This window comes from Pezoporus wallicus, unplaced genomic scaffold, assembly GCF_028554395.1.
Source record: "Pezoporus wallicus isolate ANWC-B61680 ecotype Strahan unplaced genomic scaffold, APGP_CSIRO_Pwel_v1 contig_3710, whole genome shotgun sequence".
In the NCBI taxonomy this organism is placed as follows: domain Eukaryota; kingdom Metazoa; phylum Chordata; class Aves; order Psittaciformes; family Psittacidae; genus Pezoporus; species Pezoporus wallicus.
Genome location: NW_026640315.1, coordinates 683,745 through 708,075, shown reverse-complemented (window position 1 = coordinate 708,075; position 24,331 = coordinate 683,745). Strand labels below are relative to the sequence as shown.

Here is a 24,331-nt window from a genome sequence, read left to right as displayed (position 1 = left end):
AACACAGGACACTTCGAAGATTCAGCTGGACAGGGTGCTGACACGTCTAGTCTAGGTCATGCCTTGCCTAGGAAGGTTGGACCAGATGATCATTTAAGGTCCCTTCCAGCCTCGTATTCTGTGATTCTATGATCTATGCAAATTGAGGACTGGGTGTTAGCCACAGGAAGGTGAATCCCTCCTTCATAATGCAAAATTAGCTATTAAACATGGCTCATACAATCTCTTGCTACAGACAGCCGTGGCAGGTGATAACCCAGCTACAGCACGGCTGCCTACCCAGCTGTCTGCATCCTGTGCTCCCACTATTGCAATGTGCAAAAGCCTGTCAGTAGCAAACAGCCCCGCTGCATTTGTGAAATATCAAGTAACCAAACAATTAGTTGTTAAATCAGCTCTTTGGACCAGCATGGGATCAAAGCAGAGTTCAGTTACTGATCTGACACCCCAGACTGTTCTATTAACGTTTCAGGAATAAATACCTCAGAGTTTGTGTTGGTGGTTTTGGAGCAGATGAAGCAAACCGGCGGTTCAGCACTCCTTTTTTATATCATCAGCAAGTTGATTTAAAATGAGTGTACAGAGCTGGCTGCATTCCTCTCATGAGCTGCATAAAAAGTTCACTAAATCGATGTGCCAGAGCTGTAAAATCCTGCTGAAGGGATTGTTTCCAAAGATCAGTGAAAGGGCTGGTTAAACTGTTACCGTGGCAGCGTGTCTATGACTTTTGTCCTCTTGGCTTTATTTTAGTGACGGTAGTAAGGAGTTTTGCTTTACAGAAGGGAAAAAGCATTAAGACTCAGGAACATAAACCACGTTCCCTTTGGCACTACGAGTTCTCTACCTCATAGACAAAATATGATCAGGGTGCAGAACGAATAGCAGGTGTAAAATATTTTTAGAAGAGCCTTGGCGTAGAGCACAGGCATCCCTGAGCCCCCATCCTTCTTTCTGTCAGCTTTTGTTTGTTAAAACCAATTTGTGCTACCGATGGCTGCAGTTCTGGTGGAACTTGCTGTAGTTTCAGTTGGTAATTTAGCACTTCAGAGGCCTGAAACGAGAGATCCTCCCCTCCTCTGAGAGCTGAGACACCATTACATTGAAACAGTCTGTCAGCTCCGTGCCCTCATGGAGCTCATTGTGCTGCATTCCCTCATCCCCTTTGGCTTTGAGATTACCTCTAGCATAAAACAAAAGAGGACTCTGGGAATGCTGTGCCTTAATTATTGTTTAGTGTGTCTGTGAGCTTCTTTGAGAAGGCTGTATCAACAGGACTGGCTAATGCAACTGAAACAAGACCTGCAAACCCACCTTTTTTTCCTTGGCAGAACATATCCATTCCCTGCTTCACCCATAATGCCTGCCTTTGTCTTCTCCCTCTCCCACAGCATCCTCGGAAGGACCAGCTTGTACGTTGCTCCCTTTGTTCACTGCCTCTTGCTGCTTGTCCTGCTGCACCAGGCTTTGATGCTGCTCTTCTTTTCACCCAGACTGCCCTTCTCACTGACCTCATCTCTTCAACTGCTTGATGCCAGGAACTGCCATGGGAGACCTCAGGACACAAGGCTCTAGCCACTGACAGGTACCCTCTCCCTCTGTCCCTTGCAGGCTAAGGCCTACTTGACTTCACTTTAAAGACATAGCGTAAAGACCTACTAAATGTCAGAATACAGTTAAGGATTATATTAGATGCTCAAAGTCTCACAAAACTGGCTGAATTTGCTGCTTGGGCAGCCTCATTCAGTAATGCAGCAGCCTGGGAGTTTTTAGTCATGTTGATGGAAATGAGAGGTGGCAAGTTAGTGAAGAACATGGCATAACAGATGACAACTCAGGCACCCCGTGTTCCAGATCTGACTCTGGGCAAGCCACTGCCCTTTCCTGTGTTGTTTTCCTCCTCTATCTCCATTGAAATTCACTTTTAGCAAGTGTCAGACATTAGCTGGCTGTCAATAAACAGCTTCATCCAATTTCTATGTGCCACAGGAACATCTGAGGTTGACCTACTGTTCCCACCTTTTGCTGCCTTGAGTCTCTGTGGCCTTTGAGAGCCTCCTCCATTGTACAATTCACTTGACGTGTATTAGATGACCTTTACATTTTGAAACAAGGCATGCATGTAGAAGTGAAGCCCTTGATTCTCACTGTCCATGGTGTATAGCATCTGATTCACCCACCATCAGAGCAGAAGGCCTCCAGAGCAGTGAGATCTCACATACCGACTATTGTGATTCTCTAAAAGAATTTCTGTGGGTGTTCCTACAGATATGGAAGTATATATTCCTCCAGTACAAATCATGTGAAAATTTTGCACCAGCCTACTCACTGAAGTTGCTGCTGGTCAAAATCAGACTTGCATACAGATTGTACAAACTAAAACAAATTCCCCTTTGGTTTTCATTAGACCATAGGGTTAAGAATCTCTTGTGCCAGCACACCCAGGGCTGCTAGGCTCTGCCACCAGCTGTGCTGTGAGCTGTCTGCCCGGTCTCCAACAGATTGCTTTAGCCTTGTCAAAAGTAGTTGTGGTGTTTTTAAGCCCATACTTGAGCCTTTAACTCCCTGCTGAATCTCAGATGTTGTACTGTATTACAATACAATATTGTATTGTAATAAATGTATATTGTATAATTGTATATTGTATTGTAATGTTGTATTGTATTACAATACAACTGCAAGGTATTTTTGAAGCCAATGGGTTCTCAGTCTGGCTGTGTCTCTCAGGATTAGTCAGGTACATAGATCCCCTCCATTTGGCAAGTTAGTGGGAAGAACGCAAAATTCCCAACTACCACTGTTGAAAATGTTAACACTGTTGAAAGTACTTTGCAGATATTTGTGAATCTCACATTATATTTATGAACTGCTTTGAGCAATAGGTCATATTTTACTTCAGAACAGTTGGCATTTCGTTTTTGAGTCACACGTAAAGACGTTCTCCATTTGTGCCTTCACAGTGCTGTCCTTAAGGACTCATTTCAGTATTGCCAAACCAAATCACTGGAGAAATTAGAGCTCAGGCCTCCAATAATACTTTAGAATTCATGAGGTAACTGTAAATAGGAATCAACCTTGCACCATATTAATTTATCTTGTGAGTATCATGTTAAATAGGTTTCAGAATGTTCTGGCTTTTCTCTGCAAGTCCACTAAGAACTGAACTTTTATGTGAAAATTTAGATCCTTAGGGAATCAGAGCTTCCCTGGGAGTGACGCTTCACAGGAAACAAGATATCTAAGGGGCCATGATGAACTCAGAAGTGTGGCAATGAACCAAAGCTGCTTCATGGCGTCAGCTTTCTAAGTGATACAGAAGGACCAGGACCTACCACCGCCCTCCTGTCTGCGTGGTTTGCATGACAGATTTGACAGTCTGGTGGCAAACAACTGCAGACCAGCTCACATGAACTTGTACAAGAAGGTAAAGGACAGAAACACTCGGTAAGAGACCAACCACTGCATTTCTGACCCCTCACTCCTGACCTTCAAGGAAGGTATCCGATGGTGATTCCAAAGACAATCTGAGACTAAAATGCCTGACTCTAAGATATAAAAGTCACACAGATACTGACTGCATATTACGTTACAGTTTTTGCTACCACCAGCCATCCCTAGGCAATAAATATTCCTGTCTTCTGTCTCTCTTGCTCTCTCTTTGTGCCATAAGTGACATTATCAGCTGTCCTCTGGTTAGTATCCTCCCTTTGATCAACAGGAACCCATCACCCCTTCTCACAAATTGCCTAATTCATTAATACGATGAAGTTTAACTCAGAACAATTATTCTCAGCCTGCATTTAGCTCTAAGGTTATTGCTTCTATTTCAGACCTAAGGAAGCCTTATGTGCCTGAAAGCATGTGTAGTTTCTCCAAGTACACCAGCTGACCTAATAAACGGTGTGCCCTCTCCCTGCCCTTGCCTCACTTACGTCTTGCACTGCCCTCACTACAACATGTCTGCTGCACTGCTGTGCTTGTTCCCATTCAGCTGAGTCTACAAATCAAGGCATAGCCTTGATGAGCTACTAGGGAGGTACTCTGCTAGCCCAGTTAATAGAAGCCAAGCTTAGGCATCACGTGGAGGAGATGCTCCATCTGCCAAGCCATCATCCCACCTTGTCTGGGATTGCCTTGCTTGGGGCATGTTGCTGTGGCCGGTGGGAGATAAGCAAAGTTGCTGATGACACTGGAGACCTGTGAGCAAGGCTGCCTTGATGGCCACCTCAGGACGTGTTTGTGGATGATGAACTTTCGGAGGTCGGTACGGTTGTCTTTCCTTTTTTTCTCGGTGTCTCTGTGGTTTTAAGAGCGCAGCATTTGGCAGAGCTTAGCTGCCGGAGCCCAGATCAGTTAAATTTAGTGTCTGACCTCATCTTTACCAATCAATCCATTTTTCAGTGTTCTGATGTATGGACTCTCTCTTTCCTTGCTAAGTCTTTGAAAATCCTAGGTTACCCCTACTGATTTATCTTTCCATTTTCCTTCAAGGTCTTCCTTAATACTTGCTTTTCCTTCCCAAACCGAGCCACTCTCCCCCTTCTGCTTGTTTGAGGTCTGTGCCTCACCTGTATAATTTGCAGTGTATTATCCAATGGAGACTGTAATCTCTTCAGGGCAGGGCTGTGTCCCTCCCCAGACTCACAGTTGCCTGTTTTATTTTATAAGGTTGAATACGAAGGACAGAGATACAGGAGTATACAGACACTCCCAAGTAATACCCACTGTGTATTTTGTGATCTCTGTGCAAGAAACAAATGCAGGAACAATTGTTATTAGTAACATGGTTTACATTGTACCACGGGAGCCTTGAGAAGAAGTAGAGGCTTTAGGCAAAGCAGCTTCCTTTACAAAACACTTGTGGAACATATTTGTCTAAAAATACACATACTTGTGGTAGAGAATGATGTTCCTCTGCTCATCTATAGTTAATTGTCAATGGCAACACGGGACTTTTAAATCTTGTAAACAATCCTGCTGTAGTAATATCATCTGCTTTATCCTTTCCTTCTTTGCAGCATCCTAAAGCCCTTCCCAGGCTGATTTCCATGGCCTCTGTTGCTGTTGAAAGAGTCCTGCTCACTTGGCTCTACCACTGTGCCCGCAGAGGCTCAGAAAAGGAAAACGGATGGGGAGGAGGACGACCCTGTTCAGCTGCAGCAGAGGTAAGTGTGGGGAGAGCAACCTGAACTGTGCAGGACAGGCGTCTGCCTTCAGCACTCACTGAAAATGTTCCTCTGCACGTAGGCGCTGTGGGTAATATGTGGTTAATAGTGCATTCTCAAGTGCATTTTGGGCTGAGATCTCCAATGAGCTTGGCTTTCTGATGCCTGCACAAATGGACTCCACATACTTAAATGTCTGCCTGACGGAATTAGAAAATGAGCGATGTGTAAGAGGAGATGGGGATGGGGGAGGCTGACTTTGAGACGACTCCAAAAGCCAGAGTGGGTAGAGCTAGCATTTTGACTTTGCCTATTTTCCAGAGGGATCTGGGGCCATCCAGCCTGACCTTGCCACTGAAGGCATTGCTGTGGGGTGGCAACTGGCCCATTCCCTCTCCTGACACGTGTGTTTCCTCGAACAAAAGGCTCATTCCAGCTGGGAATGCTACAGCCGGGCTCTTAACGTTGTCCGGTTCCCAGCTGCTTTTTGGAAAGAGCAACTGTGTTCAAGTGCCCGCCTTTGAGTCACCTCAGTGGGGCACTGTCATCTTGGATAGTTCAGTCGTTATTATCTTGGATAGTTCAGGCTTTTGTCATATATAAAAAAGACACCTGTATTATTTGCAAGCAGTTAGTCATCTGCTGGCCACAGTAGGCTTGTTTTCCTTACAGATGTTTAGGATCACATCACTGTTACAGGCAGAGGGGAAAAATGTCTGTAGATGTTCGGATTAGTCACATAACTGCTGCAGTTATCTTCATTCAGAGCCTTTTCTTTCACTCCCAGTTAGAACTCCTGAACTTGAGGGCTGTATCCAGTCTCCAGCCTTTCCCATAATGACATTTACCTGGGCAGGCTGAAAGACAAAAGGGAGCTCAGGCTTTTATAACCTTTAGCCAGTTATTTCTTTACTTGGTTTACTTTTCATAACCACTTACTAAATCATGCAGTGGAGAGTGGGGAAGGAAAGTCTGTAACCTGCTCACCGTGCTTGCCTGCTCCTGGCTTCCAGCAGTGGTTCTGATTTCTCTGGCCTCCATTCCCCATCAGCATGAGGTATAATGCCGTTTCTCTGCCTTGCAGAGGAGCTGTGGGGTTTTCTCCTTGCTTGAGAGGCCTGGGTGACCCTGGGGTATGATACCACAACTGTCCTAACACACCTCCCAGTCAACAGCTGACTTTTATCCTTAGAACAGGCCCATGTGTTATCGCTGTCCCTGGCGTTGAGGTGGGGATGGAGCAGAAGAGAGGTGGAGGAGCAGTCAGCCTTCCCCTGTGGAGCCAGGAACGAGGTGAGCCATGGACTTCGGCACCATGAAGGTTGGCCTTATTCTCCTGTGAAATGCGTGATCCCTCCCACAGCACAGGGAAAGAGAAAGTATTATTTGCTTTCCATCCATTCAATACCCTCTGCTTCATCAGGATGTGCTTAAACTGGGGACAACTGCTTTAGGGGGTGTTTTTAAAGGAGCTGATGCTGAGTGGGACTGAATGGCAGTGGCTGTCAGTTCATGTAGAAAGAGGCATGAATCCTTTTTTGCTGGGGATGACTGGAGCTGTGCAGTGCCCACAGCAAAGACGCATAACACTCTATAGTTTCCTAGCAGTTTGGGATAAGCCAGTCAAGACAAAATGAAGGAAAACTGGAAATTGGTCTCTATTACTTGTAACTCTTTGAAGTCCTCTTAGAAGCGGACCCCAAAAGCCCACCAAAAGTCAATGGATTTATCCCGATGGTCCCTGTGTGGTGCAGTCAGCCCAGGGCGAAGGGTCTGTGCTGGGTGCTTTGCTGCTGCAGGTGTTGTTTGCATTTCAGAGGTCAGGTTCTGGGAGGCCACTTGCAGAGCAAATGCCTTTGCTGTGCACGTAGTCCTCATGAACTGGAAGAACCTGAAGTACTGGTAAAAAGGGGACCCTGCAGCCAGCTCCTGCCAGGATTCACTCGGGGATCCTTCTTTCCTTGTCCCTTCCAGAAATGAACTAACATTAGCTGGGAGGTGCCTTTCTAACGTGGCAGCTGGCCCACGAGGCTGTGCTGAGGCACGGCTGGGTCTAGGATGCACTAAAAATATAGGTGACAAATGCAAACATTGACTTTTGCTGGGGTGGAAGTGTGTCTGCGAGACGTGCCAGCGGGGCGGCCAGTGGTGCTGGGTGCTGTGGGTGCCAGCGGGGACACGTGCTCCGCATCTTGGTTGCTGTCTGTTGTGTCTTTTAAAGCAGTGATTTCAAATTGTAACAGCTTCATACGTTAAAATTGCAGCTTCTCCCTCATTGTGTTGTGGTCAACGTGTTTCAACAGGTAGAGGAGGAAACTGGAAGGGGGGAAATAAGGAAATGAAGAAGGAGGAAGGACGTATGGAAGGGGAAATGCCTCCACCCCCGCCCTGTTTCGTTTCATTTTAAGGTTTAAAAGCAAACCTAAGAATTCAGAAGGAGGTGCCCTGAGCCCCTGCTTGTGGCCAAAGGCAGGGCTCTGCTCCTCGTGCAGCCTCCCCGTGTGCCCGGAGCAGGGGACAGGGCAAGGTGACACAGGCGGGTGCCACGTCAGCAGCCAGCACGCTCCTGCCTGTGGCTGCCAACAAAGGTGGCCATTGAGAGCCTGCCCTCAGCGACTGTGCTGTGGGAACGGGGCTGAAACCACCGGCGTGGTGCTGTGCAGGCAGCTGAGGAGCCACGTGAGCTCATCATCTCCTCCTCTTCCTCCTCCTCCTCTCCAGCACAAGGTCTCCAGGGTGTCTGCGTTGCAGGCTGTGCGGTAGTGAGAGAGCTGGGTGGACATGGGCTCCCCCGGGTGAATGAGCAATACCCACCCAAGCACCCACAAAGCAAACGATGTGCTTTTCCCCAGCCCATTGACTGGGTTTGTCAGTTGAGGATGCAACAGCAGAATAAGGGGAAACGGAGCTTTTTATTCCTCTCCTTGCTAATTCCAGCCTGTGTGCGGCTCCAGCAGGAATGAGGGTATTATTTTTGTTTCAAGGCACTTCTGCTCCAGAGCATAAAGTTACTCAGCATTTGCAGGACCAGGTCATGGTGGGTATTTTTATGCCGTGTCTATTTTGCTCTGCCTCAGACTGACCCATTACTGATGCTTCCAGTGAGCAGGGGGTGAACACAGACAGTGCTTTGCTTGTACTTTGCAAATCAAAAGAGTTTTAGTTCTGTTTGCAAAAATGTATTCATGTTCAGATGTTCTTTGTGCAGAACTGAAAGCACCTGAACCCCTGCCAGGGAAGGTTTGGTGAGCAGAGAGTGTAGGAGCCTGGCTACCCCATCTTGTATAAACACACTGGTGTTTTTGGAAGCAGACCTAGAGGAGTTTGCAAATGCATTTATTTAAGTAGCCCAGCTGCTCCTACCAATAATGGATTCACAGGCTAATTGTGTATTTACTCAGCTCACAGGCCACTGAGTTTTACATGTTACATGATTTGCACAGATCGATGAGTAGCGTAGACACACAAGCTCACATCTGGAACACATGAGCCGTGAAGAAGGGATTTGCACAGTGACCCAGTTAGGACCTAGCAGCATCTGGATCTTCAAATCTGGTATTTGTCTTTCTTTTCTTGCAATGAACTGTTAGATGCTATAAGGCAGATTGCAGCAGTGCCCATTTCATAGGGCTGCATGACTCCTTCAGGATGCAGCTACCCAAAGAGCGAGGCTTGGGGCTGCTTCACTTCCCTGGCTGGCTAAGAAGGAAAACTCCATATGACAATAGCACAGCTGGACTGGGGACCTGCCCCACTCCCTGCTTTGTCAGGTACATGGAGATGCATTTAAATTCTAGCTATGAAAAAGTAGAGAAAAGAAATCTTTAGCCAGAAAAACTAGACCCTTATATGGGACATACGGAACAGAAGCAAACCCAAGGTCCTACGTAGAAGTACCCTTCTGAGCCCTTCAGGGTGTCTGAATCATAGGATCATAGAATGGTTTGGGTTGGAAAGGACCTTAAGGTTCCAACCCCCTGCCATGGGCAGGGTTGCTTCGCACTAGCCCATGCCACCCAAGGCTCTGTCCAACCTGGCCTGGGGTCCCTGTTTCTAGTTATGTGTCCGTCTCCCACCGCTTCCTCCTCGGATGACCCCTGAGGCTCTAGAAACCCCCCTTCTTGCCACAATCCTTTCTACAAGCAGCACTTTTCCCACCCGGCTCAGGAATGCTTGCAGAATGCAATCTCGGATGCTCGGGCATGAGCGTTTGCCCTGGAGCTTGATTTAAGGAGCTGTGCTCGCCCAGCAAAATCAGGCGCTGTTCCTGCGATACGCTCGCTTGAGCAGCCTGGTGAGAAAAGTGGAGGCCAGGAACTTAAATTCTATGACCTTGTAATGGCCAGAGGCTCAAACCCGTGATGGAAGCCTCACTGGCCAAGGCAATTACTAAAACCATGAGGAAGGAAAAAACCCCACAGCCCCCAAACCTGTCCTGTCTCCAGTTTGCCAACTGAACAACCTGTGAGCTGCTATAATTCTGCAAAAGGTGCTCTCAGGAGTGGTTTTTACAGTGAAAACAGCCAGAAGTAATGGCAAAAAAATGCATGTGTGTGTATTTTACAAAGCAAGGGGAAAAATTCCGTCCTCTTCAAGCCCGTGGTCTGTGAATAATTTGTGAACAAGAGAAGCAGCTCCATCTATCTTGCACAGTGTTTGTTACAAATCATTTGCTCAGGTGTAAATCTTCCTGCCAGGGTGGGAGCAGCAAATCCTCCTTCAATTTCGGTCTGCTAAAAAACTTCCATAGCTAAACAAGAGAAACTGAATCGGCAAGTAACACATTTAGAAGGGCATCGTGGGATGGATTTATTCCTGGTGCCCATGATGGAGGTGCTGGGTGATGGTCCTTATGAGTGGTGATGGTCCTTATGAGGCTGGGGGTGGCTGTGGGGCAGGATTCCTGGCTGGCACACATTGCTGAGCCACAGAGGCTTTTGCAGGCAAACAAAAGCCAAGCCAAAGAAAAACATCCCCAAAACCCACTTCCCTCCCAGAACATCCTCAGTGAGCAAGCAAAGAGCTGCTACCAAGGGAAATGCATCAGAGCATCCTATCTCTTTTTAATGCTCATGGAGAGACTCTCCTGTGAGTCTCATCAGGATTGATGGAGCTCCAAAAACTCCTGCTTTGGAGATTCTGTGGCGAAGTGAGGCCTTAAACTTCCATTCACAAATCAAAGTGAGAATAAGAGTTTAATGCTGGTGGTGGCAAAGGGACGTGTAAGCCTGGGATCGCTGACAGGCTCTGCCATCTGAAGGCAGATGAAAAGGGTGATCGCAACACTCAAGAATTTATTTATTTAAAAGCTATAACAAGGTTCCAAAGTGACGCTGGGAGATGGGACTCATGGTACCTAAATGCTCCTGTTTGCCAGCACGCTTAGAGTTCGCTGGGACTGATAGGCCAACAAGTAGGGGTTGCAGAAAGGTGGTTCAGCCCTTCCAGCCTCTACGGCCAAGACCAAGGATGTTCCACCGGGCAGAGGCACCGAGGGACCACTTGCTCCATCCCATCACCCATCTGTTTGGACTGTACGCTCCACACAGGTGAGTTGCAGCTCTCCATCACTGTTTGCAAAGTGTGGCCCCTTTTAGGCAGCCCCATAATACAAACACATTAAGTAAAGCCAAGCACAGATGTGGGCTGGACGGTAGAGGAGAAAAATGCCCATCACAGTATTTTCAGCACCATCAGAGACCCGATGGATAAGGGGATTTTGATGTAAGTCCTGTTATCACACCTGATAGATGAGTAGATCTGAGAAAGTCATTAACTTTTTCCCTTTTAATCTATGTTTTTTCTCTGCTGACTCTGGTCAAACCTGCTGTATCCACACCCAGCCCCTCCAGTGCTATGGCTCCTGTCCCTCCTTCCCCAAAATGCCAAGCCAACTGATAAAAGCAGCGGTTCCATTATGTCAGAGATAAGATCCTTTTGCCCATCTCTTGATGAGATGACTTTTGGAGTGAGCTAGCACAGTAAAAATTGTGAATTGCAAATAATATAATCAAATCTACAATTGGAGTTTCGTCCTGAGTTAATTACCTGAGTACTGTACATCTGTTAGCTACAACAAATCACAGCAGAAATGGAGAATCTGATTGCAATATTCACTTTTGGGATGATCTGCAGGTCAAGTATTATTCACTGAAGAGATTCATGAATAATTCTGAATAACTGGACCAATATATTTAGAAACTGTGCAATCTGCAAACAGGGAGAGGAAAAAGCCTCAAATAAATTATACATTGTGCCTTTTTCCTGCAGCTCTGGAAATGGATGTGATTGCCTTATCACACGCCCTGCTATGTCTATTTTTTCCCCCCGATAAACCCCAAAATCTCTCCTGATAAATTACTAACCCAACAAGGATTAAATCAGTCGAACAGAACCAGTCATCCTGCTCATAGCGAGCTGCTTTCCACTTGGAAAATCTAACTCATTCAGCCACGTGTGTGTGAAGCAGTTTGATTAACTGGGGCGAGGCGAATCTAACCCCAACCGGAGGATGCTGCACTTCAAAAGGCGAAGTAACCCAGGAGCAGGATCGCTGCCTGCGAGGTCCCCAATCCGTGATGCCACACGCCACCTCGTGTCGGGCGCAGGGAGTAGCTGGGTGCTCCTGCCCCCATTTCCAGCCATCTGACATAAATTCAGGGCTGGGGGGGCAGTTTTGCTTGGTTCTCTTTCTTTGCACCCTTTGGGAGCGTGGGGAAGCCCTTGGGTCCTCCATGGTGCTGTTATTGCACGTTGGGTGCCGGTGCTTGGTTTTGGCTCATGTAATTGAATTACACGTTGGATGGAGAACATGACCCTGCCTGTTTGTGTGGTGAGTCCTGCTAAGGACAGTGGGATCTCCTCTGCCCCGCTGCTGTGTATAATATCCTGCTTGTACCTTGCTTTCTGTCCAGGCATGGAGTGACTTGGCCATGGCCAGCCTTGGAGTCATTACCGGATGGAGCTTTGTGATTCCCAAGCACCGTAGATGCAGGACCTGGAAGCGCCTTTTAAAAAGACTCCAGGCTCCAGATTTGGAAGGATTTGTGCCTGTGACCGTTGTCCTTCCTGCAGCACCAGCGTGTGCTTGTGGAGACAGATGGAGGTAAGGTTCCTGTTTGACGAGATTTGACTTTATGGGGTTGGGATGTGGCTGAGATTTTTCCAGTGATCTGAGGAGCAAATCTCTCATAGCAAGTAGCATTTTAATAGCAAGGCAGTAACCAGCCCGGTCTGAGCATGGTGTGCAAGTGCTGCTGGGTTTCTTGGATGTCCGTAGGCTTTTGTGCTTGTAAATGGGAGTGTTGCAAGTTGTCAAGCTGCTGATGCTGTTCTGAGAGGTGTGATGTGCAGGGCCTGCTCAGAGGGCTGCCTGCATGCTGGGGGCAGGCTGGGCTGGCCGGCCTGGTCAGATCCCTGTGAGAATGGGCCAAATGGGAACAGTTTGTTTGAAGCTATCATAGGAATGCACAGCTAGGACTCGCTTTCCCCCCTGATGCATATATTAATCAATATTGCATTTCATCTGCTGTTTTACCATCCTGACACTTGGTATTACAATGCCTGTCTAGAGCTCCTTACAATCAGCTTGTGGTTTTGCAGCCCTAAATAACTTGATCTCAGCAACAACCTTTGTAACCCATCCCTCTTCCAGACCATCTGCCTCAGGCAGCCCAGAGCCTTGCACAGGTCCCCTGGGATGCTGCCGATGACTTCCCTCCATTGTGAAAACTGACCTTTTGGTCTCACCCTTTCTTTCCGATGTTTTGACCGGTTGTTGGCTCAAGGGGCTGCCTTACCTCTCCCAGCAGGACAGCTAGATGTCTTCAAAAGCCTTGGGTGAGGAAGTTACTCTGAGGCCTTGATCCAAGTCAGCTCTATCAGCTGGACCATCTCTGTCCTCATGACTGCTTCAGAGAAAGTTCAGTGTTTGGGAGCATCACTTCCCTCTGTTAAAGGCCACGGGCTCTTTCCATCGTATTTATCATTCAGCTGTGACTTTTATCCTCTATTACGGTTTCTACCAGACGTGCAAGGCTTTCATATCCAGCTCCTAGGAGCCCTTTTCTAAAATTAGCCCCATGTTTTCCACCTCTGGTCCTGCCACAGACTGAAGCAAAGGTTATCCACTGCGGTTAATGGTTAAGCGATTTTTCATGTGAGCACTTTTACCCTTGGGTGAATACAATCTCATCCTGGGTATTTATTACTGTTGGGTTGCTATTTATTTCAAGCAGTAGAGGAAGTCATGTCCTTTACATGTGTTACAATACTCCCCCCTTGGTTTGGGTGTGTTAGGAATGGAGGGAAGGAGGAAGAGAAGGCACAAACCCCTTTATGGGTAGTGCCTTTTCATGCCAGTTGATCCAGTCCAACGACCGTGTTATCATGCCAGGTTAAGGTGAAACAATGCTCCCCCTCCTCCCTCCAAAGGAATCTTTTCCTCTTTCTCTTTTCTCCAGCCTCTTCCTTTCCTCCTCCATTTCTTCCCATCACTGGGACATACGAGAGTGGGTCAGAAAACACCAAAATCCAAGAGTTTCCTGACTTTGAACCACCTAACAGCCTTCGGAAGACTTTCCATTTGCTTTTTAAACACTCAGGCCTGACTATCACATCATGTGCCCAGCCATAAATAGCTGTGAATTAAACAGGCTGCACTGCTTTTTTGGCTAATAGATATGTCCACTAGTGCTGCAGCTTTATCTTCACATCCCACCGGTGTTTGCGTTGTAGATCAGCAGCTCCAGCTGACTTCTCCTTTTCTTCTTCAAGATTTAAAGAGCTGGAAGGATGCTTATTCAGCTGCACAAGCTCCATTCAGGGTGTTTCTCAGGTCCTGGCCATGGGGCTCATTTTTTGTCCTTTGACAGCCTCTGTAAATCAATAAGGCAGCTGGAGGTCACTTGTAGTCAATCAGTAACAAGTGCTGGCCAAGGGGAAAACACTAAATATTTGGTCTAAAAACACTGGTTCTCACTCTGGGTGATGTTTTCCCAGCCCTGCCTTTGGAAACCTGGCTCTGTGCAGAAACCCAGCCCGGCCATGGTCTCCTCCTGGTAATCACCTGCACGGGGAATGTCACAGCACGTGCACACCGCCTGAATCACAGCAGCCCAGGGTGCAGCGTGCTTTGGGTGGAGGAAGTGGGTCTTGTGGTGTGAGGTCCTAATTTGGTGCCAGCTGAATTACCCGTCCTTACGAAGGAAGTCATTTGGTGCTGGCTGAACCCGTGCATGACCTTCAGCAGCCACCTCCTTCAGGAACCAAGACCCATGGCCAGGTAGTAATTCTCGCAGGGGTCCCTAATTCCTTTTGAAACAACTGGGAACTAAGCTCTTAAATACCTTTGCTGCCTGAATCATATTCCAGTGGCGTCATCACCTCTGTTTGCTCCTAGCTCTGGAGCTGGATGCCTATAAAATCTTCTGCCTGACCTCACCTCACGGCCCTGCAATGAGAACACCCTCGGTTCCCTCTTCCCTTTGACCTCAGCTGCTCTGGGCTTTGCAGTGATGCAGGATCCTATCTCTGAGTAATCATGCAGCCATCTCTCCACGTGTGCTCATGGGGGGCCCTCATGCCCTGCACCACCAGCTCTATAAATGCATCAGGCTCTGTATGTAGTCTGGACGTGCTCTAACAGTCTGGGCAAGCCATCACTTTTTCAGTGCTATTTTTCCCCCCTGTTAATAGAGCTGGGCTGTGCAGTTTGCACAATAACCTGTGACTCATTTTTGGATCCATATGCTGGTTTCCATTGAGATTTAGCTGCAGGGTTTGCAGATTTATGTGTTGCACGTTACATCTTCACTGCAAACTGGGAGGTGGGCACGTTGTGCTGCGCTCTCCATCTGCCTCCCAGAAGTGTCCATCGCATCCATCCCCGAGCCCTGGGGAGTTCCTGCAGGTCTTGGACCCGGCTATCTTGGGTCTGCTCCCTTGCTGCTTCCCTGGCCAGTGTCTGCACACAGAGGAGAGCTTTGAGAGTGGCCACTGGCCATGGCCACATGGAGCTGGCATCCTTCCTCCAGCTCTTCCTCAGAGCCTCACACAGGCACTCCTGCTCCTTCCCACCCTGCTGCTGTGCAAGGAGAGGAGTCAATCAGGCTTTCCTGTGTCTCTGCCTTGCACACATTTAATACAAACTTTAAACACTGGCGTTGCCTCCCAGCTTTCTGACAACCTAGAGAGATGTGCCCAGACAGCAGGGTGGAAAACCGAGTGCGTGAGCAACACAAAAGGGATTTTCTGATCAGGAGCTGCATGCAAGCACCTATTAGGCTTGCAAAGGCTTTAACAACATCCTCCAGTGCTTGCCCTGTGCGTAGATTTTCCTCAGGCGGGCTGACTGGTCAGACTTGAATTTTAGGCTTCTTAAGGATTTAATAAGAGGCTGAACTGAAATGCTAGCTTTGAGTGGAGAGCTACATTCCTCAAGGTCAGAAGGTGGAGAGGGTTAGTCCTGTGCCATGGGGACGTGCGGTGCTCCCAGGATGGCCCAGTGAGCAGGCAGGGGGATGCCCATTGCACTTCTGCAGTGCCATCCTACAGGCACCACAGGGCTCAGAACCCCACGGGCTTGGGTGGGAGCTACATGAGTGTGGCTGTTCTGCGTCTGGGAGATGGGCTGGCAATTCAGTGTCCTTCTTCCACTGCACCACATTGGAAAACTGACCCAAAATGTTCCCCATGCAAGGAAGTCCTTGCACACCAGAACTGCAGCGTGCTTAAGAGTGCAGTGAGCATGCATGCTTAGTTCCCACGGGTTCCAACCAGGAGTAAAAGCTAAGATGGCATTTTAGACCCCAGGTTTAAGCACTGTAACATGCTAGCTGGAGGAGCAATGAATCGTTTGCTTTCTCCTCTCAGCTACATTTGCATCCCAGCTCTTCTGGAACAACTGGGTACACGTCTCCCGAGTCCCTCCAACCCTCCCACACTTGCAAAATCCCTTAGCTTTTGGGGGGAAAAAAAAAGAGCCATATAAAGCCAGTCTTTATTACACCACTCTCCAATGCTGCTGTGTTAAAAGGATGGCAGGAACATGCCACTTCCTACGGCTCGCTTGCAAAATGACAGATGAGCCATAGGAACAGCAGCGCTTGTCACAGCCAGGGATGATCCGGCTGAGGTGCCAACTGCTTCAGAGGGCAGCTCCCAGTGGTCTTCACAAGGACGTGCACAAGCAGCATGGATCTTTAGCTGGAGTTTTTCTCCCATAGGAAAGGTACAACTGAAACCCAAGTGGGTGTTTTCTTGCTCAGCAAATCCAATCCGGGCTCCCCTCCCTCCCACCCAGCTTCTGAAGTTCTACAAATAACTGGAATTTTAGAGCATTTTGGGCATAACCCAAGGCCAGACCACTGGGAGAGAGGAACCCACTTCTCCATCACTCTGTGGTCTTTATCCATGGGTCAGCTGCCAGCGCAGCGCATGGAAAGCCTTCACAGGAACCAGAGCTGGACTTATATTCAATGCTGTTACCCTCGCTTTCTCCCTTGAACAGCAAAATCCCCACCATGCACAGACTTTAGGGGCTTTAGAGCCTCACACATCATGCTGAAGGCCAGCATCTGCTTTTTCAATCTCTTTCCCTTATCGTACCAAGCCCCAACACATGCCTGCATCCCCAGCACTGGGCACCAACCCGTGATGCGAGCCCGTTAGATGGCACCCTGGGGTAGTGCTCTCTGCACCTTCCTTCCTCTCACCCAGACGTGTCTTGACACTGGTCCAGCCTTGAGCTGGCCTTTTGTGCGAGGCAGAAAGCTCTGGGCACCGCCGTAGTAACTCACTGCGCGCACCGAACACAGAGCAACGGTAAGGCTCGCCATGCCACGCTCGCCCCTCTTCCCTGCAGGGTCAGTCCTCAGCAGGGATTTTCCAGGATCCGCCTTTTCTTTATTTAAGGATTTCTGCATAGGCAAATAATACACTGCTGGGGGCACACAAAGGTTAAAATGATCAGTCCTATGTGTACGCACACGCTCACTCCCACAGCCCGTGCTGCTGTTCTTGGGGTATTTAAACGTATGCGTATATACAGTGGGCTGGAGGGAAATGTTTGCTGTGGTTTGAAGGAGGGCTCTGACAGGGGCTCACTGATGAATGCCTCTAAAGAGTGTCCCCTCTGTGTGTCTGTGTCTGCGCAGTTCAGTTTCAGCAGCTCTGTGTCTGTGTAACACAGTCTGCAGAGCGCGTATTGCCCTTTGAATTCTGTTCTGACTCCTCTTGCTTTACTCCTTTGCCTACAAAAGAAGGATTTCTAATGAAAATAAGCAATACATTGCTGCACGAGCTCAGGTATAAAGGGTTTTCACAAGCAGGACAACTGGCAGCACACTGCCATCCTTCTGCCTTGGATTTTTTGTGATAGAGAATATACTGATGAAAGCAAAAACAGGGAAGTGCAATGCGATGAGGGTGTTTGCTGACCTTGCTCTGATGACCGAAAAGTCATTTCAGGGTGAGAATGTGCCTTGAGCTTCTACAGGGACCTGTTGTGCTGGGCATAGGATCAAGGGAGATTTTCATCCAGTAGGGATTGCAAGATAGGTAGTAGTTGCCATTTAAAAACGAGGTGCGTTCCAAAGAAAACAGCTAGGAAGATTTCAGTTACAAGAAGCAAATTCATAATGCGTGGATTGGTTAAATGTGCACAGTTGTAAATACAGACAATAATTTACAAGCTTTTCTCTTGAGATACTAGTGCTGCTATAAGGAGACAAGCATGTGACTTACTTATAAAGACTTACCATAGCATTTCCATACTGTAAATGAGCCTGATTAGGTTGACATTAGCTATTACTTGAGCTGCGTTCCAATTAGCTAAACAAATGCTATGAATTCCGTCATTTCTGATGGAAGCTACACAAAACTCGTCTAATTACCGCAGTGAGTCATCTAGTTAAATGGTACTTCTATATGGACAAATTGATTTCAATGCGAGATTAATAGCCCTTTGCTGCTGTTTTACGTGCTTGCCAAAGACCATACTACATTGTTGCTAAGCATCATTAATGGATTAAAAGAAAGGTTCTGCATAATTCCTACAGTGGATCTTCAAGCAGCTTGTTTAGTTCGTGCTCTAGCCTAGCGCTTGTTAGCCCTACGTAACACATGGGTCTGGGAGGCTGCCACGTGTGAAGGAGGTTAATGCAATCCCAGGAACTCTTTCAAAAGCTCACAGGTTTTCTTATGGATGACTTCGCGGAGCTTCCGCACGCGCCGGACGCTGGAGGTGCCCACAAAGCTGTCTGGCTGCAGGACAGCCATGCCGTTGTGGACATCTCCCATGATGATGAGCTGGCCATCCACCGTGGTCATGTTGGGACATGGGCAGCTCCAGTCCATGTTCAAAAGGGTGATTTCTAGGGGTTCTTTCCCCAGGAATTTTAATCCCATTTTTTCATCTTTGAGAATCTCCTCCACTGTCACCAGGGCATGTCCCGAGTCTTGGTCTTCCGTCAGCTCTGTTATCCGGCCCAGGATAACAAAATCACTTTTGCAGAAGCTGGTCACCAGCTTCTGGCGTGGTTTGCAAGCTTTGCAGTGCGTGTTCTTTGGGAAAGGGCACATCTCTTCACAGGCCTCCCGGCTCTCAAAGTTGTTCTCATTGCCTCCACACCCGCCGTAGATGAAGGACTGGCACTGTTTCGTCAAGCTGTTGTAGGCCCATCGGGGCTCATAGGCTTTGCAGTGCCCTTGGAGGGCTGGCAGGTTGCAGATGTTGATGGGGCCGTTCATGCACGTTAACATACAGTTCTCGTAGGTCTCAAAGTGGTTGAGGTTGCTGTTACAGTTCCCATAGATGAAAGTAAAGCAGTTGTTTTTCTTTGCGTCATAGTACCACCTGGTCTGCTCTTCCCCACAGTCTTCGCTGTCCGGTTGCTTCAGGCACTCATCGGTTGGAAAATGTGTTTTGTTTTGGGAAGCTTCTTTGGATGTGGGTTCCCCTTTGATGACTGACAAAGGGAAATCAGCCCTGAGAAGACCACCGCTGTTCTGGGCAGTGCAGGTGTAGATGCCAGCATCTTGGAGCTGGGTGTTGTAGATGACCAGCTGGGCGATGTTGGTGACCACAACGTTCCCTCTGACGTGATTTGGTTTCATGATGACTTTGTCTTTCCCGTCGACCTGCTTCTCCCACGTGATTTCTGGCTTGGGTCTCCCTGTAACGTCACAGAGGAAGCTGACGGTCTCTCCCACATAGACAGACTGATGGATGGGGTTGTTCACCAGAGCAGGGGGCAAGATATCAATGACTGTTGTCTCGGAATAGGTAGTAGTAGGGCGAGCTGTTGTTTCTGGTGGGATAGGGCTGGTGTTTGGCCAGGTAAGATGGTACCTACAGGTGACTACGTTCAGTGTAATGCCTTTGATGCAAGCTTCTGCATCCATGTAGCACTTGTTATAGTAGGTGAGCCCGTCAGAGGCACAGGTGAAGCTCGGCTCCTTCTCACACCTATCCTTGCACTTGCAGACGGGTTGCCCGTCCCAGATATCACACTCTGAGCCTTGCTGGATGCACATGAAACGGTCACAAGTTGCCTCCTTGGGCATTCCCACCGGCCCTTTTTTCCCCTTGACGTCCATGTACCGAGCTGCCACACAACTCTTAGTTCCACAGACATTGGGGCAGCACTTCTCAAAGGTCTCACACTCCTGTGGGGAAAGAAGACAGCCCAGTCATTCCTAGGGGCAGAGCAAAGGCCTTTTTTAGAGACCCAACAATCAGGGAGCCCAGAAACTCCCAAGGTGTTAGCTCAGGGCACCTGGTCTGCCACAGGTATCTGGAGTCTGAAACCCAATATCCCCAGTAATGAATAGAAACATCCCCCCAGCACCTCCTGAGTGGTTTCTAAACACACTGGGGGTCCTGAGTGCTTCAGGAGAAGACTTTTGAGGAGGAAAATGAATTTCTGTTTCTTAAACACTAACCTCATCATAACTCTTTCCTAGAGTCACATGGGCTGCTCAACTACTGAACCAACAGCCCCCCTTCTGCACTCTCCCAAATGCCTGAGGACAAGGCCTGAGAAACAAAAGCGGATGGAAAGTCTTATCATATGGCTGTAGGCAGTAATCCTTCTTATTTTCCACAGAAGTATGTAAAGTATTATTTGAATTCCCTGAGACTAACAGCCTACTCTTGGAGGTGAAACTGCCAAGGATTTGCAATTGTTCACATTGTAGCTGAAATAATAGAATATCTCAAAAGTAAGGAAATTCTTGCTCCAAAAATACTTTTTTTCTATGGTATTTAGGAAAACAAACCCAAAACAGCTCATTATGGCTTCTCTGTCCTATTTTAGTCCTATTTTCAAATGCATCATCGCTCTTGTAGTGATTTATTACACCCCATCTCAGCTACAGTCAGCTCTAAATTGCAGTTAATTTTAGCAGAATTCTCATCTTCTGTGCAGAAAAGGTATTTGATACGTGTGATCACAGCTGCTGGGCTGTCATGGATTAAGGGACCACGAACACTGGTACCATGTACCCAACGGGGCACGCTTCCACCGTGTGTTAAACCCCTACAACCCCCCCGAAACCCAGCGGCTTTCTCCGTAAGTGAGAACAAAATGTTTCTTAAGCTACCAAACCAAAAGCTTCCCCTGAGTCCAGTGTCCTTTCCTTATTGGGAAAAGGATGACCTAATAACATAACTCTTTCCCCATTTCCAGCTGCACATTGCTGGGTTTCAGAAGCAAAGTCAGAAACCAGAATGGGTAATGTTTTCAGCTGAGGTTGAGGAGCGTGGCTCTTTAGAGTCCTTGGTGCTCACAGACCACTCACTGCAGGCAAGTATTTTTAACCAATGACTTCTGGCTTTCAGTTTTTGACCAGTCAATTATTAAAACATCCTCCCCTGCTCCTACTGCTGGGGTTCTGCAAGTGTTTTTATATCCATTGCTGCACCTGGTAGCTGGAACAGAGGAGGCTTATTTGGGAATGGTGAAAGTAAAAAGAGCACCTTCATTCGCAACACATGGGATCCATCTGAGCAAATGTCTTTGTTTACTTGATGGCCAGCATTTTTCTCTATCATTATTTTTTTTCCTCCACTCCTTTTAGCCTTGCAAAACCAACCTGGCTGCGGAGCATAAACCCAAGGACTTTTTCAGCACCGTACATGTTGCTGGAGCTTTGCTGTTGGACATGAGGTAAGCGGCAGGATGAGCAGGTATTTTCAGATGCCAGCTTGAGCTGGCGGTGCTGACAGGTTGAAAAATGAATCTGGGGGTTGTAAGCTAAGCACATTTTGAGATGGGAGCATCACAGAGAACATCTGCCTGGTCATTTCAACCGTGCCCCTGTTTTGCACTCCAAGCACGCTTTGTGTTTCAAGTGCAGCAAAGACTGATGATTTACATGTTAAATCAAACCATTTCATTCAGGATTCCTCCCAGGAGTATAAAGCACTGATGATGGCCACCAACAACAAAGAGCATGGTGACACTGCTAAAATACCATGGATTGGCCCCAGGGCATGCTGAGTTCTGGAGTATCAAATTCAGACCTTTCTTTTGACAAGAAAGCCAGGAAAATGATCAAACAGAGCGAGCGCTGTACCCACATCAGCGTAAGTGACAGCAGCCACACAGCTCCCCACCTAACTGATAACTCATCAAACCTTTGCTATTTCCTACAGATCACAGGTCAATTAAATACATGCACTGTCTGCATCGAGTCCTGCACGGTGCCGGTGCCTTCCCAATGGGAACAACCCTTCCCATCGGGTGCAAACAGCCCACCACCAGACCCCATCGCCCGCACCACGGAGGTAGAACCGTGCATCACTCACCAGGTCAGCTTCGCACTCTCTCTTGCAAGTGCTCTGCGCGTCCACCCACAGGTTGGGGTTCATGTCATTGGGGCATATCCCAGCGTGGGAATACCGGATCGGAGGTAGAGCTCTCCCTTTCAGAGAGACCTCCAGAAGCAAGAGGACACTGCTCTTCCCCAGCAAGATCCACATCCACCGAGTGAACAGCACCACCAGCATCTCAGAACTTCTCCAGGGCAATGGCAGGGACTGAGCTGGAAGCAGTTCTTGTCTGCCTGGGGCTGCTTTGCTTTGTTTGTAAGCCTTAAATTTTCGAGGAACCCAAATGCACTTGACTTCGGTAAAAACTTCAGCAAGCTCCTTCGCTGCCTCTGCTGATAGTGCAGCGTGGTCTGGACCTCATTGGATTAAAGGTCCTAGGAAGTTACCCCCTTATTTTAAGAGAAACGCTAATAGTCTGAGCAGAGTTAGCTCTATTTATACCCTGCCTCTGTTAACAAGTCAGAAAAAGTAAACTTGATTTCTTTGACAGGCACACGCTTCCTATGTCCTGGTGGCAGTCAGACAGATTTGTTGCAAGAAAAAAAAGCTGGAAAGAGTTCAAAAGGCTGGAACTGGCATGGTGGGACCCCTGCATGTTTCTGAATGCAGGGAGGCCTTCTTAACCCCTTTAGACCTAAAGTACTTCCCTATGCTAAGAATGGCATTTACTTCTGAAAGAGTACTTGTCTAAATAACACGGACCCGCGGGCAGGGGATTTCCCCACGGCAAGGGGCTACACAATCACTTGCTAAAAGGAGCAAGTAATAGGATTGAAGCAATTAAAGCTCGAATATCATATTTTAACAAAGGAAGTGGGGAAGAAATAACTGATTTAAACTCAGGAGCGACAAAGCTGTCGTCTTCACTGCTTCTCCCGGGGCTCCTCCGGGCTTTTTTGCTTCTCTTTGGTGGGGAAGGTTTCCAGGATGCCCAGTTTAATGCTGCCCTCCGAGCCCACCAGCAAGATGTTAAAAGTGTCCCTGAATTCCTCCACATTTCCTGACAGCCAGATCCCATTGTACAGTGCATTGCTGACCCCTTTAACAGCAACGACAAAAAAATAGTACAAGTTCAACTCTATGGAAACCTGCATAAAGGAATGTACAGCATTTTTGCATCGGGGGGCGGGGGGAAAATGCAGTCAAGCTGAGTTCCTCGGTCCCTGATTATTACAGCAAGGGGCTGATCCTGCTCATGCTGAACACGTGCCAAAAGCCAGGGACGAGCGGCAGAAGCCAAAGTCGCTCAGCACCTTCCAGGATTAGGGCCTTGGGGCTGAGCTCTGGGCTGGCTTGGATGGATCCTGCGTGGTGCTAAGAGCCAGGTGAGTTTGCATCCCACGTGGGGGTACAGCAGGGCCAGACCAGCAGCAACAAGTCTGTGCCCCATTCCCAGTGCTGCAAAGCCAACAGACCCAGGCACAAGCAACCCCTTCAGCAGAGCTTTTCTGTTGTGTTTATGAAAGTGGGGCTGGTTTCATGGCTGAGCCTGGTCCTGGTTCTCCCCTCAGTGATGACAGCTCCCAACCAGTACAACCAGAATGAACTGGGCTACATGCAGGCAACACCCCAGGGCCATGGGGCTCCCCAAAGCACAGCAACTGGGAGTTTCCCAAGGATCACCTAGGAAAGGAAAGAAGAGCCTGGACCCAACCTGCCCTCGGCTGTGGCATTACTGCGGCACCCCAGGCTTGTAGAGAAGTTGTGTGATTTGTGTGGCTGAGTTAACGATAGGCACCGCAGTTGAATCACTTGTGACGTGCAGGGAGAAGTTTTCCAAGCGAGTTATTTATAAGGAGCGAAGTCAACCACCAGGCAGCCGCTCCTGCAGATGATTTATCCTCTCCAAACCTTAGGAAACCTGCACGGCACTCGTACAAAGCAACATGTTTTATTCAGCGCTTGTTTACAAAGGCGAGCACAGCGCCCTGTGATGCCTCAAAAAGCCGACCAAAAATGACACATTCCCAAGAGGTACTTAAAATTCTTACAGCTCTATTAACAACAAAATCCCATGTGCGAGCGGTTCTGTTGACTAAACAAAGACACTTTATGTGCTAAAACTGACTACAGATCGGCTCTGAAACCAGCTGTATGTGGGTCTCAAAGAGGGTGGCTATCCCGGGTGATGGGATGACCCCAGCAGCTGCTGTACACGCAGGGAATTTGCCCTCGGTCCATGCCTTTGCCACCGTGTAGCTGTGGATGGCGTTTCTCCCTCCCATATGGGGTCTTTTAGGGCTGTTTTACCTCCTTGCCCACTGAGGCAGAGGTAGGGAGCTGGTGAGTCCGTGGGGCTCTTGCAGCCTCTATCTTCTTGTGACAGAAAGCAAGC

The 24,331-nt window shown here is 48.1% G+C and overlaps 1 protein-coding gene and 1 long non-coding RNA gene across 3 annotated transcripts in view; one reads left to right on the top strand and one right to left on the bottom strand.

Annotated features, from left to right (window-relative positions):
* The first annotated feature begins 10,278 nt into the window (after nt 1–10,278).
* Nucleotides 10,279–22,015, top strand: LOC130604099 (uncharacterized). Its single transcript, XR_008973371.1, has 3 exons — nt 10,279–10,711; nt 12,077–12,267; nt 21,243–22,015. It is a non-coding gene; the product is annotated as an uncharacterized LOC130604099 (long non-coding RNA).
* The window catches only part of WFIKKN2 (WAP, follistatin/kazal, immunoglobulin, kunitz and netrin domain containing 2), a 20,007-nt gene continuing 12,720 nt past the window's right edge, over nt 17,045–24,331 (bottom strand). Inside the window, exons 1-2 of one of the 2 annotated variants that reach the window (XM_057418380.1) lie at nt 21,973–22,585; nt 17,045–19,829 (exon numbers count right to left, since the gene is read on the bottom strand). In XM_057418380.1, coding sequence (XP_057274363.1) covers nt 18,318–19,829; nt 21,973–22,173 — 1,713 coding nt within the window. In that variant the 5' untranslated portion in view covers nt 22,174–22,585 and the 3' untranslated portion in view covers nt 17,045–18,317. Of the gene's footprint in view, nt 19,830–21,972; nt 22,586–24,331 lie in introns of those variants that run through there. The other variant, XM_057418381.1, reaches the window with a different exon arrangement.